This window comes from Esox lucius, chromosome 7 (assembly GCF_011004845.1).
Source record: "Esox lucius isolate fEsoLuc1 chromosome 7, fEsoLuc1.pri, whole genome shotgun sequence".
Lineage (NCBI taxonomy): Eukaryota > Metazoa > Chordata > Actinopteri > Esociformes > Esocidae > Esox > Esox lucius.
Window position 1 is genome coordinate 36,379,115 of NC_047575.1, and position 17,016 is coordinate 36,396,130.

The 17,016-nt window shown below is 43.5% G+C and overlaps 1 protein-coding gene across 6 annotated transcripts; it reads right to left on the bottom strand.

The window, feature by feature from the left end:
- Positions 1 to 277: 277 nt before the first annotated feature.
- Positions 278 to 14,341, bottom strand: LOC105011132 (proline-rich protein 7). Of its 6 annotated transcripts, none has more exons than XR_002196914.3 (6): positions 13,709 to 14,341; positions 12,084 to 12,366; positions 11,312 to 11,654; positions 6,779 to 6,820; positions 2,963 to 4,132; positions 278 to 2,696 (listed from the first exon to the last, which is right to left on the bottom strand). XR_002196914.3 is itself a non-coding variant. In XM_020047891.3 (6 exons), exons 4-6 carry the CDS (start codon positions 11,622 to 11,624, stop codon positions 3,672 to 3,674), a joined length of 816 nt encoding a protein of 271 aa, XP_019903450.1. In that variant the 5' UTR covers positions 11,625 to 11,654; positions 12,084 to 12,366; positions 13,709 to 13,756; positions 13,875 to 14,341; the 3' UTR covers positions 278 to 3,671. The 6 variants fall into 6 exon arrangements, 5 of the variants coding, with proteins under 5 accessions (XP_019903450.1, XP_019903449.1, XP_010869260.1 ...); XM_020047891.3 differs by having other exon boundaries at positions 278 to 4,132; positions 13,709 to 13,756; positions 13,875 to 14,341; XM_020047890.3 differs by having other exon boundaries at positions 278 to 4,132; positions 13,709 to 13,760; positions 13,875 to 14,341.
- Positions 14,342 to 17,016: the final 2,675 nt, after the last annotated feature.

Sequence of the window (17,016 nt, forward strand, 5' to 3'; positions counted from 1 at the left end):
CGGAAAAAATGAAGAGACCACTGCACCTTTTTCCTTCCTTTCCAAAAAAGTCGAAAAGGAAGGTTTTGAGTGAGGAACAGAAGGCTTAAAATGAAGAGACCACTGCCAATTGAACGCTTCTGTTCCTCACTACAAACTTTCCTTTTCAACAATGTTGGAAAGGAACGAAAAAGGTGCAGTGGTCTCTTAACTTTTTCCGGAGCTGTATATCTCTGTTATTCAAAGCAGGCATACATTTAAAAAAAAAGAATACAACAACATTACAACACAAGTCTGTCACAGCCATGTTTGTTTTGGCCTAATTTAATTAAACTGCATTTCATTAAATTGATCTTGGCACAGTTCAGGTATGGGACTATAAAGGCCCCTTCTCCGAACAAGTGGAACACAGCCTGAGTTCCAACCCTATTCCTTATATAGTCCCCATGGACCCTGATGAAAGGGACAGCACAATATAGGGAAAAGGGCGCCATTTTTGAGGCATCCATACAGTAGCATAGTAGCAGCAGACATAGGAGTGACACAAAAGAGCTGCTGCAATCAGATGTATAGAAAACACTGCATGCTACATGTGGTTGGTACATTCACGGCAGACCAGGTTCTACATTCACAGTATGTATGTGCGAGGTGTTCATCCCACGCAGTCCATACTATAGCATGGCCAATTCATTCTTTAAGCCATATCAAAAATGGAGCCTTTGGACATATGGGCAGATGTGGTCCGTTGCATGATAAGTCAACTCTGAGGAGCTGGATAGGTCCTTAAATTATACATATCCCACATTCTTGTCAATCCAGTATTAGAGGAGTGGTTGGAGTCCATTTTATTTGGGTGTTTTATAGATCTCCTCAAAATGGCTGTCAATATTGACAGCTAAAAAGCACATTCCATTTCTAACCTTTTTTCAAATCCTGGGATGTGGGATGGCAAACTGTTAACGTCAGTTCTCAGGTGCTACTGACAGTCCCAAACCCACACAGTACACAGTAGTCATATATCCTAGCCCTGTGGCCCATCTTCATTGTGCTCAGACTGGTCACACAGCTGATGTTCCCCTGTAAACATACTCTGAGCGAGCTAGCATTCTGCCCTGGTGGTTGCTTGGCAACACGTATGCCGCCAAGGAAGAAGAGCCTTCACCTCTGTCTTTTCCTCCTCCCGTGGCAGAGGATTGGAATTTGACAAAACCGCAAAAACAAACTGTTTTATCTGGAAATTGTCAATTCATGCCAGATTAGAGGCAATTGTCAATCAATCAAGAGGACAGTATGTGACAAGTAGTGTACTTGTCAAAACATTAATTCTCCATCCAAACATAGATAGAAACACCTCATTAAATACTGTGTTGTGTTTCTGTTACACAAGTAGCATTAATCAGGACATTCTGGGACCATGGAAACATAATCTGTTTAATTTCATTTTTAATTGTTCTAAAAAAAACTGTTAAGGTCTCCAAATGATTGTCTAAATGCAGTTTTATTTATACTGTACACGATACTTTTGTTAGAAAAATATCTTGAATATGATTATCTAAAATAAATTCCATCCTAGGTTTTCCACAGACCTGCCAACTGCCATAATACTGTATAGTGTATAAAAACTCTAAGTGCTCTTGTCAAAGTAAACCAAATACAAACTGTGACATTGTCTTAATAGATGCCACTTGCTTCAAACTGAAATAACTCTCAATAATACAATTATCAGCGGTAATGGCCTTAAGTTGTTTTCTCAAACTCTCTTTATCTCTCCAATTCCATCTCCTCTAACTCACAACACTCACTCTCCCTGTTCTCTCTTCCTCCTCAATCTCTCAACTTCTTTCTCTCCTGGCATTGGGTACTGTATGTTCTCTGTACACTTATATAACCCGCTGTGTCCCATACTAAGTAGTGTTTTTCCTTGGACTGAACACCTCTATCTAATCCAATCTTCTCTTACTCCAGGATCCTTGAGGGTGGCACCTCAGCTTTGCACTGACAGGATTCCTGATTTATCCAAGCAAGGATACTGGCAGGTGCACCCATCAAATACTGCATTAATTTCAGTGTATTGTAATCTGATTGAATTGGATTACATAACGGTTAATAGCGACGAGCGTTGGACCCTGGTGGAGACACGGCTCTTAGTAGGCTGAGCAGAGTAGTAAGGTGGGTCATGATTGGATAGATTCAGAGGAAAATACATTCTGATTTAATTCCCCCCCCGCGCCCTCGCAAAAGCATTTAGTAACACTACCGCTGAACAACAAAAATAGGCCAGGGAGATAATTGGATGTGAGTGACAAGGAAAATGCTTTTTTAATGCATATCTCATAACCCCACCAAGGGTGTATGCCAATTATGTATGCCATAATGGCGAATATTATATTAAAACATGCTGCTTCGGAACTGGGCTATGCCTTAACATCCGACTTAGACAGATCAACATGGAAATAAGTTGTATTACGAGTTTACTAAAGCCATCCGAAGAGGAACCTCAAAAGAAAGTGAGAGATAACATCTCCTTGGTTGGTCCAGGAGGATGGCCTTGGACACTGACAGATTAGATTTGGTCAGACGATGTCTGCTCTTTGTCCTGGAGGACCTGCATGGCAATGTGAGGGAGAGCAACTCACAGTCACAATCTAGCCTGTTGTGTACGTGAGATGGATAGAGAGAGAAACTCTCGATGAAATGCTTCCCTCATGGAATGATAGCTACCATTAGGAAGTCATTTACAATCCAGAGAAAGAGAGGAGAGACAGAGAAGGAGCGAGAGAGAGAGAGAAAGGATACAGAGAAAAAAAAACATATGATTAGCATTATGAATTATTTATAGAAGGGTTTCAATTCTTCCAATAGATGGAACGTATTCGTGCTTGGAAAAACACTGCCGTCTCCCTGTGTACTTCATTGGACTAATGACTTACAAGGTACAACACACACGCAAAATCACACGCCCTGCATGCATGCACACACTCACACAGACACGTGTGCACACTGTTGCCAGTGCGAGGAGCAGCCAGGCCCGCCGTGGGGCTTTTAAAACGCCTTGGAGACATGACAGTCCTTCTGAAGATTACAAAACAAAGTTTCCATTGTACACTGCGGTGCTCTGAACGGGGCGGGGCAACTCCAGACAAACTCTGCGTCTCGGTCTTCCGCTGTACACGCTATCCAACCACACAGAGACACTGGAGGTCATTGAAGGTTTCCCAGAATGTCTCCTCTCTGATTCCCCTCCTACCTGCAGTATAACAAAGAAAGGCTACAAAAATGTCTTTAGAAACCCAGTCAGGAGAGGCAGGAGAGGGAGGAGAGGTCGCTAGGAGGCGAGGCATCACGTGCAACATACAGTTCCAGGAACCATGGCAACAGCAGACTCATTTAACAGCCACTATACATCAGGCTATGATGTCGCAGAGAATAGAGAGATGAAAACAACAAGAGAGAGAATAGAAAGAGACAGTGGAGAGTGAGGGAAAAAAAGGACATAGCTCATCTTTACAAAGTGTGTCCTCATCTCACTCTGAGAGAGCAACCCCTCTGGGCTGCTGGGAATCTGAACGTTGTTCGCCCTCCACCATCAGTCCATCTATACAACTTAAGACTGCCCTTCTTCAAACCTCTCTACATCGGACCCAGTGTCCTTAGCTCCAGCCGCACCCCAGCTCCGAGAGACTGAGTCCGTCCTACACGGCAGTGCTGCGACCCAGCAGAGGGAAGGCGGTGGGAAGGCCACAGCTCTGCTCCAGTCCCCTGAGCCCCTGGATACTTCTCAACCCCAGATCGGTGTGGATGTGAGTCCGGCCCTCTCGGGGCATGGTGGCAGTGGCCTGGGCCTGTGTGGACAGGGGCTCTGCTGGAAGGGTGTTGTGGTTGATGTCCATTGTCGAGAGCAGGTGACCGAGTGAGTCCCAACGCCTAGCGGTAGGCAGGCGGATCAGAGAGGAGTAGCCCCGCTCGGAGAACACTGTTACAGGGGGAGTTTTTGAGGTCTCAGGCTCCTGCTGCTCCAGTCTGGAGGTCCGGTGGGTCGGTTTGGTGTAAGTACCTCCCCGGCCGTCAGCCAGCACCTCACAGTAGGGGGGAGGGGGGTCCTCCATCAAAACAGCCTCCTCGTAGCAGGGGGGCTTCCCAAACACGTCTGTCTCTGGGAAGGAAGCAGACAGTGGTGGGTTACTTTGCCCTTACTAATGCCCAGTGCTTTGAGCTTTGGAAAGATTAACATATAAAATCCAGCTTTAGTGTAAAAACCCCAATACTCCATCAACAACAGATAAATCCTCAGCCTTCGTAATGTTTGCGTTCATGTCTAAGTTAGACCTATGGGATACTGTGCACGGGGTTGTATTGGTGATCCCCACAGGGGAATTACTACTGGTTGCTACACCATGTTATTAAATCTCCAGTGACCCTCAGGTGACATGCTTTACATCTAGAGGTACTAATACGTAGAAGTCTTCCTAAAGCCCTTTCATTTACAGCCAGGCTGCAAGGACTTCAGTACACTACAGTACAAACGGAAGGAAAAGGAGGAAGGCTCTATGCCTATCTTTCCCTTGAGAATAAGTACTTATTAATATTCTTTTATCTATTTCTGTGCTGTTTTTCCACTGTGTGAGTTGTCAATCCCCGTCCATTATTCCATGTAAGTTTTACATACACTTCAGACCTCGCAGCCGCAACCCTTCTAATCAAGTGTCTCATGACGCACAACCTAAATAGAATTCCTGCTCTCTGGCATTTGGAACTAGATTGGACATTAACTAGACTGGGAATACTGCAACTCCAGCTGCTCTCTCATCTGACTGGTTTTCCCCGTAGTTTGACAGCATCTGGTCATTGCAGCGTCGGCCAAGAGCGGCACAACACGGCCCGTACACCAAAAACCTTGTCAGCAAACACCGGCACAATAGCACACTGAGTCCTGAGCTGTCCTACAATCCTCCACCAGTCCTGGGCCTCAGGGACACGTTGGTGCGTGCCGATACCTGACTCATCAAAATCCCCCCAGGAACGCCTGGGTGATGCCTGTGGGTTCCTCCCCCTGGCGCCACTTCGCAGTGCGCACTGGTGTCAAAAGATCTGAGATGTTTAAATCCTTCCTCACGAATACACTATCAATAGAGTCATCACCTGCAGGTCTAACGACGTCGTCTACCTTTTAACATGTCCCAGAGGCCTGACAATGTACCGGCACCACACGCAGATACCTGGGTTTACACAACAATGAACACTGCCCTGCCGCGCCGCAGAAAGCACCCTAAATCACCAGCTGCTGGACACTTTCAGTGAGTTTAACTTCCGCGCTATTGGCTGTGCCTTTACAAGCCGAATGTAGACGCCACAGTGTACTGCAGAAAAGTGTCTCCTGCAATCTGAAGCCAGACGTATATTTTATTAAGACTTTCTCAATGATATCCTCAAGTAAGGAATTGGACCTTGCTTGTTATCTTGATCGTCACTCCTTTACTGCTTTCTCATGGTTGTAATTCCACATCATGTGTTCACTTTGTCAAATGGCTTCTATGTTCTGAGATACAGTAAAGGATGTGTTTCATGTATCGCATAGGAGTTCTATGCTGGGGTGATATTTTAATGTCATTTTTTCTGCGGCAAGACTTGATTGTGCTGTAAAAGTGACTTGAATTATATGATAGAATTGTATTCACCATGTTTTCTAATTACTGAATTGTATTCACATACATATCTCATTAAGCATTGCTTGTGAATCTGTAACAAAAGTTGTCTCTCAATTTAATGTATAGCACTGATGAAGGAATAACGCCCATCAGTACCATACATTAAATAGCACTGATGGCTTTATTACATAGCAGCGATGGGCCTGTTTGTGTTGTTTTTTTAGTTGTGGACAACCTGCACTTATGCTTTACATTTTCAGTGTGGATTAAATCATAATTAACTATATCCCGGCCTCTGCATTTTGTTCCCACATTCTTGGTTCTGAGTGTGTGTATTTTGGGTTTTCCTTTTGCGTATTTGGATATATGGATATGTAATCTTCACTTCAACACTATTGACACTATTGTCGACATTAATCACTGAAAGATTATAATTTGCCATCATTGAAACCAGTATGTAGTCATTTCTTGTAAATGTCTATCAGTATTTTACATTAACTGAGAGGATTTTTTCCCTGCATTTCTTTACAGTTGCTTTCTTGCATTCCCCCACATAATTTTGATAGGATTGAGATCGGGGCTGTAACTTTGCCATTCCATAACCCCTGATTTCTACATTTTAAGCCATTCTGTCATAGCGCTAATTGTATTATTGCAAAATCTATGTTTGGTTCAGCTTCTGCTGTTTGACAGATGACATGAAATCTCTAGTATGATATGAAATGTATGGGTGACTCAAAAATGGCAATTTGGAAGGCCCTGAGGCAGGAATGCACCCCAACACCATAACATCACTGCCTCCATGGTTTATGGTTGGTACGAGTTTCTTCCGTTCAAAGGCAAAGTCTTGTTTTCACCAAAAATAGTATCTGGCATTACGGTTAGACAACTCCTCTGACCCGATGACAGTGGTCCAGTAGTTCTGGTCTTTACCCAGGTGTTCACTAGTCTTTATGGCAGGCCTGACCCTCCATTCTAGTGACACCATTCTAATTTTCTAATAATTTGTACTTGTTTTAGTGCATCTGATTACCATTTATGTGATGGTAAAGTAAGGGGTATACAAAGATTTTCCACATAGGAAATTGCATTTCTGTTCATTTTAATTGCATAAATGGATTCAAAGAATAATAAGAAAATAAGCTGATACCTACTGTAAAATATGGTGGTGAATCTTTGATGATCTTTGATGAAGCCTAAAGGTTGTATCAGAATCAAATAAATGATTAAAGGGGATACCCACAATTTGCTCCCACCTTGTGAGAGTTAGCTAAACGCCATCTGCGTGTTTTAGTGAAGCCAATGGAAGAGAAATACGCTGCCAATTTTCCATATGACAACCCAGTCAAAGCCAGAGCCAGAGGCCAACAAACCCAGAGGCCAACAAAGCCAGCCTCTGCTGACCAATGGAAATTCTAAATTTTAGGATGCTCTTTTGTAAGCACCAAAAGTACTGTAATATCTGGTGACTAAATTATGTGGAATACTATTACTCCATTACTGCAGATATATTGGACATATTCTGATGTTACAATGGAAAAATTATACACATACATCAAGATTTTACAATGGCAATCAAGATTTTTACAAACTCAAGCTCCCATACTTGAATCCCATTAAAAACCTGTGATTTGAATACTTCCATAACTGTTAATGCGTTCTAAATCAACTAACGTTGAGGATATGTAACAAGTGACATGGATATCCTGTCATGTGGTAAGTGTTGTTATGGTGGCACTGATGTTTAGAACCATTGTGTATGTACAAGTCTAGATACAGTGGGGCAAAAAAGTATTTAGTCAGCCACCAATTGTGCAAGTTCTCCCACTCAGAAAGATGAGAGAGGCCTGTAATTTTCATCATAGGTACACTTCAACTATGAGAGACAAACTGAGAAAAAGAAATCCAGAAGACCACATTGTAGGATTTTTAATGAATTTATTGGTAAATTATGGTGGAAAATAAGTATTTGGTCAATTACAAAAGTTAATCTCAATACTTTGTTATATACCCTTTGTTGGCAATGACAGAGGTCAAATGTTTTCTGTAAGTCTTCACAAGGTTTTCACACATTTTGGCCCATTCCTCCATGCAGATCTCCTCTAGAGCAGTGATGTTTTGGGGCTGTCGCTGGGCAACACGGACTTTCAACTCCCTCCAAAGATTTTCTATGGGGTTGAAATCTGGTGACTGGCTAGGCCACTCCAGGACCTTGAAATGCTTCTTATGAAGCCACTCCTTCGTTGCCCGGGCGGTGTGTTTGGGATCATTGTCATGCTGAAAGACCCAGCCACATTTCATCTCCAATGCCCTTGCTGATGGAAGGAGGTTTTCACTCAAAATCTCACAATACATGGCCCCATTCATTCTTTCCTTTACATGGATCAATTGTCCTGGTCCCTTTGCAGAAAAACAGCCCCAAAGCATGATGTTTCCACCCCCATGCTTCACAGTAGGTATGGTGTTCTTTGGATGCAACTCAGCATTCTTTCTCCTCCAAACAAAACGAGTTGAGTTTATACCAAAAAGTTCTATTTTGGTTTCATCTGACCATATGACATTCTCCCAATCCTCTTCTGGACCATCCAAATGCTCTCTAGCAAACCTCAGAAGGGCCTGGACATGTACTGACTTAAGCAGGGGGACACGTCTGGCACTGCAGGATTTGAGTCCCTGGCGGCGTAGTGTGTACTGATGGTAGCCTTTTTGTTACATTGGTCCCAGCTCTCTGCAGGTCATTCACTAGGTCCCCCTGTGTGGTTCTGGGATATTTGCTCAATGTTCTTGTGATCATTTTGACCCCACGAGGTGAGATCTTGCGTGGAGCCCTGGATCGAAGGAGATTATCAGTGGTCTTGTACACTCACCTAAAGGATCATTAGGAACACCATACTAATACTGTGTTTGACCCCCTTTTGCCTTCAGAACTGCCTTAATTCTACGTGGCATTGTTTCAACAAGGTGCTGAAAGCATTCTTTAGAAATGTTGGCCCATATTGATAGGATAGCATCTTGCAGTTGATGGAGATTTGTGGGATGCACATCCAGGGCACGAAGCTCCCATTCCACCACATCCCAAAGATGCTCTATTGGGTTGAGATCTGGTGACTGTGGGGGCCATTTCAGTACAGTGAACTCATTGTCATGTTCAAGAAACCAATTTGAAATGATTCGAGCTTTGTGACATGGTGCATTATCCTGCTGGAAATAGCCATCAGAGGATGGGTACATGGTGGTCATAAAGGGATGGACATGGTCAGAAACAATGCTCAGGTAGGCCGTGGCATTTAAACCATGCCCAAATGGCACATGATGGATCCATGTTCACATTCTGTTTACGCCAAATTCTGGCTCTACCATCTGAATGTCTCAACAGAAATTGAGACTCATCAGACCAGGTAACATTCTTCCAGGCTGCAACTGTCCAATTTTGGTGAGCTCGTGCAAATTGTAGCCTCTTTTTGCTATTTGTAGTGGAGATGAGTGGTACCCGGTGGGGTCTTCTGCTGTTGTAGCCCATCCGCCTCAAGGTTGTGCGTGTTGTGGCTTCACAAATGCTTTGCTGCATACCTCGGTTGTAACAAGTGGTTATTTCAGTCAAAGTTGCTCTTCTATCAGCTTGAATCAGTCGGCCCATTCTCCTCTGACCTCTAGCATCAACAAGGCATTTTCGTCCACAGGACTGCCGCATACTGGATGTTTTTCCCTTTTCACACCATTCTTTGTAAACCCTAGAAATGGTTGTGCGTGAAAATCCCAGTAACTGAGCAGATTGTGAAATACTCAGACCGGCCCGTCTGGCACCAACAACCATGCCATGCTCAAAATTGCTTAAATCGCCTTTCTTTCCCATTCTGACATTCAGTTGGGAGTTCAGGAGATTGTCTTGACCAGGACCACACCCCTAAATGCATTGAAGCAACTGCCATGTGATTGGTTGAATAGATAATTGCATTAATGAGAAATTGAACAGGTGTTCCTAATAATCCTTTAGGTGAGTGTATGTCTTCCATTTTCTTATAATTGCTCCCACAGTTGATTTCTTCACACCAAGCTATGTACCTATTGCAGATTCAGTCTTCCAAGCCTGGTGCAGGTCTACAATTTTGTTTCTGGTGTCCTTTGACAGCTCTTTGGTCTTGGCCATAGTGGAGTTTGGAGTGTGACTGTTTGAGGTTGTGGACAGGTGTCTTTTATACTGATAACAAGTTCAAACAGGTGCCATTAATACAGGCAACGAGTGGAGGACAGAGGAGCCTCTTAAAGAAGTTGTTACAGGTCTGTGAGAGCCAGAAATCTTGCTTGCTTGTAGGTGACCAAATACTTATTTTACAGAGGAATTTACCAATAAATTCATTTTGTCTCTCATAGTTGAAGTGTACCTATGATGAAAATTACAAGCCTCTCTCATCTTTTTAAGTGGGAGAACTTGCACAAATGGTGGCTGACTAAATACTTTTTTGCCCCACTGTATGTCCAAATCTCCTCATCCACGTCTTTTTTCATTGGGAGATAAAAGGAGTGTTTCATGTGCTGCGCCAGGCGGTCATGCAGCCAAACGGCTCTTTCTCTCCAGTGTCAGCAATGCCTCTGAACCCACAGAGGGCCACAAGTGCAGAGGGCTGGCAGGGCAATGGAAGCAGGGTGGAGGGGTACGAAAGGTGGTGTGAAGGGGGAGGCTGGGACACAGCTCAGGGACAGCCCCAAGCGGTGCCACCTCCTCTGGGGACAGGATTGCTTATCTCAGCCTAAGAGAGCCTGGGGCTCCAGGGCTTAACATTGCCTCCTAAGAAACCCCCTATGATGCAAACAAAGCAGCATATGAGGAGGAAATGGTTATTAAAAATGTAAACTAAGCATGTTCAAATACATCACCAGCTGTGCCATGTATATGAACAACTTTGTGTTGATTTTACGTATGATTTGACACTATATCATACAGTCACTCATTTCTATTTCTTTTATTTCCTTAATCAGTGTCTGTCTTACCAATGAACTGATTCTACCTATTTTAATGGGTCCGTCTCATAAGCCAGAGGTCCTTGCTTGAGTTCCTTAATCTGGCCATTGTGCATGCTATAGCCCTCTATGTCTATTTTTAATGGCTGCTGCTAGCCTGCCTTTCACTCCACTGACTGACTGCTATGTTGTTAGCGCTTGCTAAATGTCGAGCTGCTAGCAGTCTTTGTCATTGTGCTGGCTGCTGTGCTGCTAACTCTGTCACTGCTTTGCCCACGCACTGCCTACGCTACAGCGCTGTCACCATGTCACCCACGAAGGAACGCAGCTACGGCAATGAGTCCCTGCTGTCACCGCCATACCTTGTAATGCAGCAAATTGCCAGGTGTTCCCTGGTTCATGTGTTTATATGGTTTTCAAATTAAACTGGAAGAGAACAGGGCTGTATGTGAGAGCTGTGGAAAAAAAGTTGTTTGGTAATCCTAAGCAACAAAGAGTTTAAGAGTTTAAGTGTGTGTGATTCTAGGTACTGCGCTCAATTTATTATCTTAGTTAATGAGTGTGTGTGTGTGTTTCTGTGTGTGAGGGGCCTTTTGTGTGTGTGTGCGCGTGCGCGTGTGTGTGCCTGGCCGTGAGTGTGTGCCTGCTTATGTGCATTCACTCACTCGTGCGCGCCTGTGTGATAGAACATAACGTTACAAAAGACTGTTACTGAACCAGTACATTACCTTGTGCGGAGGCCCAGTCGCCCTGGGGGAGGGATCGAGGAATGTGCAGCGGTGGGGAGAGGGTGAGCGGTGGGCAGAACCGCAGGGGCTCCCTGGAGGGTGGGTACCCAGCCAACCCCCCTGGGCCCATGCAGTCCAGCGACTCCATCTCCAGTGCCCTCAGACACTGCCCCCTCAGCCTCTCCTCCCTCCTCCTCTTCAGACGCCGCTGGACGAAGCTACAGAAGCAGCACAGCATTACGATGAGGGCCCACATCAGCCAGAACCCGGCGAAGCAGGCCAGGAAGGTGTATGTGCCCTGGGACATCACCATGGTGAAGAAGAACTAGTTGACTTGGCTCTGCTGTGGCGTGTGAAATAAGGAGACAACAGAACCTGGTAAGACGTGTTAAATCAAATGGCACTGGCAGTCACTGGGGAGCCATTGAGGAACTAGTTGAACGATGGGGCTCCAGTCAACAGAGCAGTTAAGTTGTAATGTGTAGCTTCAGTGTGACAGAACAGCCTTGACATCAGTGTACATGATCCCTGTAAAAAGGACCGGCTGTCCAGTGTCCACTGATCCACACAAACTGTACTGTCTCAGAGGCCGTACTATAGGCCAAAGGTCAGCTTCATCACTAGCCAGCAGGTCACCAGCTGTCAGATGTCCTGTTGTTCTTCAGTGTTAAAATAAAGACCTTTTAAATTCTACATTCTCACTGCAACAACTCATAGTCTCAATCACATCCCCATGCGATGCTAAACAGGAACAACACAAGGAAACCGTTACCCCGGAGGTTAAGGGCCTGTTCTTCCCTCTGGTCCTCTGTGGAGTGAGGCCAGGGTCGGGGGTCAGGGAGAGCAGCACCACATCCAGACTCTGGTCTTTTCCCCAGTTGCCTCCTCCAGGACAAAGAGCCAGGTCCAGCAGCTCAGCACACAGGGTGTGGAGAGGTTCCAAGCGGTTCTGTGGGATGCGACGTGATTCTATATGTCCGCTCTGGTTTGCCTGTTATCCAAGACAATGTGTTCTGATGGGTTCCACAGAACTCCAGTAGACTCCCAATGTCAATCTGCTCGACAAACAGAGAGGGAGAAGAGTTTTGCTATCATTACAAGTCAGGAACTAGGCGCTCCATAATCAGAAACATAGATGTGGACCAGTCTGGTAGGTCACCGATCCGAAAGCAAAATTATGATGGTGACCTCATGGGGGTGAGGATCCATTTGACACATCAGAGAGGTCAGGTCAGAACAGTACATGAATCTCATAAGAAAAACAGAGCTCAGTGCTGTTTCCATAATCAGGCAACAAGGTTGGGAAATATCCAGAGGCTATGCTGAATTGAATAGAATGAGTGGTTTTTGTTGACACCTGTAAAAAAAAAAAAGTATCCTAGTCATGGATTCAGCATCGCTCAACTCCCCTCCTTATCACCTGGTCATATCAGAGCATTGGTAATCACCCGGTCATATCAGGCCATTGGTAATCACCTGGTCATATCAGAGCATTGGTAATCACCTGGTCATATCAGAGCATTGGTAATCACCTGGTCATATCAGAGCATTGGTAATCACATCCACTGTATAAAAATAACACTAATGGCCTTCTTAAAGGTGGATACACACATTCCTTCCTATCATTCTCACCAGTCATTGGCTATACTCTTTTCTCTTGTAGATCTTTGACAAATTCAACAGCTTGAAATGTTCATTTTTTTATGTTTTTCTTTCCTCTGAAGTTACTACCTGGCACACCTCCTGACATTGACTTATGGTCATGGATAGGTCTGAAGCAGGAAGCTGTGGTTTGGTAAGTTTACACCACCAAGCTTCCCTAGCTTTCTCTCTTAAGCTCACCTTTCACCCACTCGTCTTTAGGTAGCCCACTGGGGTGACTGGCACAAGCTGTCATCACCTTTCAATTCATTTAAGGAGTGACTTCTGTGATCTGTGTGCAGTCCCTGCCCTACCTTCATGCACTAATGTCATACATGAGTATTACTGGCTGACAGGCTAATAGGCTCCTATTATCCATATGAATCACACACTTTCAACCCTCAACACGCATATGTAATTACCCACCACACGTATTAACTGAAATCTCTATTTTGGTTTCCTAATCTTCATTCATCTTCCTCTCACCTGTTATACAGTTTACAGAAAGGTTAACGCAGATATTGTACAACATAAATCATCCCTATATATATTATATCTGCATATAAGTAGGCATACCAAAGCTGACCAAAACGCATAAAGGGACGAATTAATTCATGAAACAGATGACTGTTTCGTGACAGTTTTTTTTTTATCACCCGCATGCGTACCTGATGAATGTCGGTCCACAAGCCAGCTTTCAATTGCCATACATAATCTGATCATGAAAATGTCAATAGCTTACAACTTGTTGTTTACCTTTGCTCGTGCGTCTTCTTGCGCCCTGATCGTAGAACAGACACGACGCTTGCTTCCATTGAAATGCAAATAGCAGTTCAGTTTAGTTGGCAGCACGAACAACCGATGAATTAAGATATTATCAATAAAGTCATTTGGTAAAGTAAAGGTTATCACAAAGTCTTACTTTTCGTTTTAAGCGCAAATAATTTGTTCTCCATCCCCACAACGTACAGTTTTAGTAAGTGATGCTACGCGTCCGTTCGTCGCGAACCGCTGCTACCTTGTTATCGGCTTTCATTAACGATGTCTGCAGCAATCACGGACGCGGTGTCGTGTTTGGTAGTAAGGGGTAGATTTTTACTGTGGTCTACATTCACCTTGACAACCTGGCTCCTCCCCTCCTGTTTGTATGTGCAGTCTCCTATTCTCTGTTCGTTCCATAATCATCGTGATATTTAGTAGTTACAGTCACACATTACAGATAGGGGTTTTCCAAGGACTCCGTTGTCCTGTTGGTTGAGAAGAAAGCGCAAGTATAGCCTACTATTGAAAAATGTTCAAGGTTTATTGTTTTTGTGCTTTCTAAAATTCTCTTGAATGTAGTTATCATTTCAGTGCGAGTATTCCATATTCAAGTTGACATGCGTCATAGCCCGCCACTTCAAAATATGATAATATGGTAATTAATATAAAGGTTTGATACTAATGATCCTGTAAAGGTCTGGGTACCTTTTGATAATTTAATTTCCGAAATATTCAGGGTTCTCACGTGTTCGAAACCCTAACAAATTTTAATGTTGTATTTACAATGTGAAATTCTCACATTTGAAATGAACTACATGAAAATGCTTCAACCATGTAATTGGAATACTTAAATTAGGGTAATTCATAAATTTATGTCATAATTAATCTGATTTAATGGAATTTCACTTTGGAAACAATTGTTCTGTTTTTTGACTAGCGTGATTCCTCTCACCTATGGTTTGTTTTGAAAGAAACGAGAGAAAGAGCAGCTATCATATTCTTCAAATTAGCCATGCTTTGCACACTCTCAACCAGCTTCAACCAGTTCTCTCAACCAGCTTCATGAGATAGTCACCTGGAATGCTTTTCAGACAGTCTGAGATCCAACATATTCATAGCACTTGTTGACTGCTTTTCCTTCACTCTGCAGTAATGCCAAACCATCTCAATTGGGTTTAGGTCAGGTGATTGTGGAGCCCAACTCATCTGATGAGCACCATCACTCCTTATTGGAAAGCCATTACACAGCCTGGAGGTGGGTTTTGGGTTATTGTCCTGTTGAAAAACAAAGCACAAACCAGATGAGATGGCTTATTGCTGCAGATTGCTGTGGTAGCCATGCTTGTTGAATGTGCCTTGAATTCTAAATAAATCACTGTAAATAAATCACAGACATTGTCACCAGCAAAGCACTCCCACACCATCACACCTCCTCCATGCTCCACGGTGGGAATCACGCATAAATCTCCATGACAGTGTTAGAGAAGTCTCAAAGACCTTGTGGCTGCATTAGAGGACATCTCAATCTTTAACTCTCCTGAACCTGCTGGCGATGTCTAATCTTGTTTTATTGATCTCTGGAAAAGAAAGTGATCCAATTACAGGTAAACAGCCAAAAATAACATTGTCTTACTCATTAAACAAAAGACATCAACATAAATGCATATTCTAACTGAGGAAAAAGTTAGGACACCCTACCCCCTAATACCTAGTGTTACCCCTTAATACCTAGTGTTACCCCCTAATACCTAGTGTTACCCCCTAATACCTAGTGTTACCCCCTAATACCTAGTGTTACCCCCTTTGGCTGAAATAACTTCAGTGAGACCCTTCTTGTAACCCTCTACCAGTCTCTGACATCAGTCTGAGGAAAGTTTGCCCCACTCCTCAATGCAGAATGCTTTAACCTGTGTGATGTTTGAGGGGTTTCTTGCATGTACAGCCTGTTTCAAGTCAACCCACAGCATCTCAATGGGATTAAGATCTGGGCTTTGACTGGGCCATTCCAGGACTCTCCATTTCTTCGTTTTCAGCCAGTCCTTGGTGGATTTACTGGTATGTTTAGGGTCATTGTCATGTTGCAGGGTCCAGTTCCGCTTCAGCTTTAATTTTCTTACAGATGGTCTCACATGCTGCTCAAGCACCCTCTGAAACACTGTAGATTTCATGATGGATTCTATGATGATGAGCTGTTGGTATGAGGTTCTTTTCCTGGAATGCTGTATTTGGTGTGCGCCAAACATGTCCGCTGTTCTGTTGTCCAAATAATTCAATTTTAGACTCATCTGTCCAAAGAACATTATTCCAGAAGTCCTGTTCTTTGTCTACGTTCTCTCTGGCAAACTTCAGTCCGGCCTTATTGTTTCTCTTGGAGAATAAAGGTTTCCTCTTTGTACACCTCCAGTGAAGATTAAACTTGTGCAGTCTCTTTCTGATTGTGGAGGCATGCACTTTCACATCAATCGTCAGAACCTGCTGTAGGTCCCGTGATGACATTTTAGGGGTTTTGGAGACTTCTTTTAGCATCTTGCGGTCTGCTCTCGGGGTGAACTTGGTTGGACGGCCAGACCTCGGCATGATGGCAGTTGTTTTGAATGTCCTCCACTAATGGAGTTGCTAATCAATCCAAATTCTCAGCAAATCCCATAACTTTGAGACAGGACTCTAAATAGAGGTGGGAAAAGTAGCTTAAATTATAGTAATTAAGTAGATGGGGGATCTATCACTCCATTTGAAATCTGTATGATATTATTACCATGAAACAACACATACCAGTGTATCACATTGCTATGACAACACAGGGAGGGATATTACCATTCAAAAGGCTGTGAAGGATCTCTCCCACCTTGATTTTTGTGCAATAATAGGTAACATATCTACTGTATCAAAGAGCATGCTGAGCCAAGAGGGAAAATTACTGGAGCAGTGCGATCAAAATGACGTTGTTCATGGCCTCATGGTGATTTTGAGTACACCACAGGACTCTTTCTCCGTCTAGGTTGTCTTGAATTTGGATTTATTCATCCCATCTCAACAAAGGTAACTAAATAAAAACTCTGGCACATTAACTTTTCCATGTTACACTGTATAACAGTATTAATCTAAGGGGATGAGAGCAAATCTCCAGTTGGGTTGGTCTGTGACCAACCCAGAAATAACTTCCTGCATCTGTGTCTTGGAGCTGTCTATTAGTTTGGGATACATTTTTGCCCTGCACAATTTATGTAAATTCATATTCCTTTTGCAAGATGAACATTTTGTTCATTTTGGGTATTGGTTTTCTCTGACAAACATCAGTCATG

Excerpts from the sequence above, each read along its gene's own strand:
- LOC105011132 (XM_020047891.3), bottom strand. The coding sequence starts at position 11,624 with ATGGTGATGTCCCAGGGCACATACACCTTCCTGGCCTGCTTCGCCGGG. Across the intron at positions 6,821-11,311 it reads CGACTGGGCCTCCGCACAAG|GCTTCATCAAAGATCATCAA; the intron begins GTAATGTACTGG and ends TACAACCTTTAG. Across the intron at positions 4,133-6,778 it reads ATTCACCACCATATTTTACA|AGACAGACGTGTTTGGGAAG; the intron begins GTAGGTATCAGC and ends CTTCCTTCCCAG.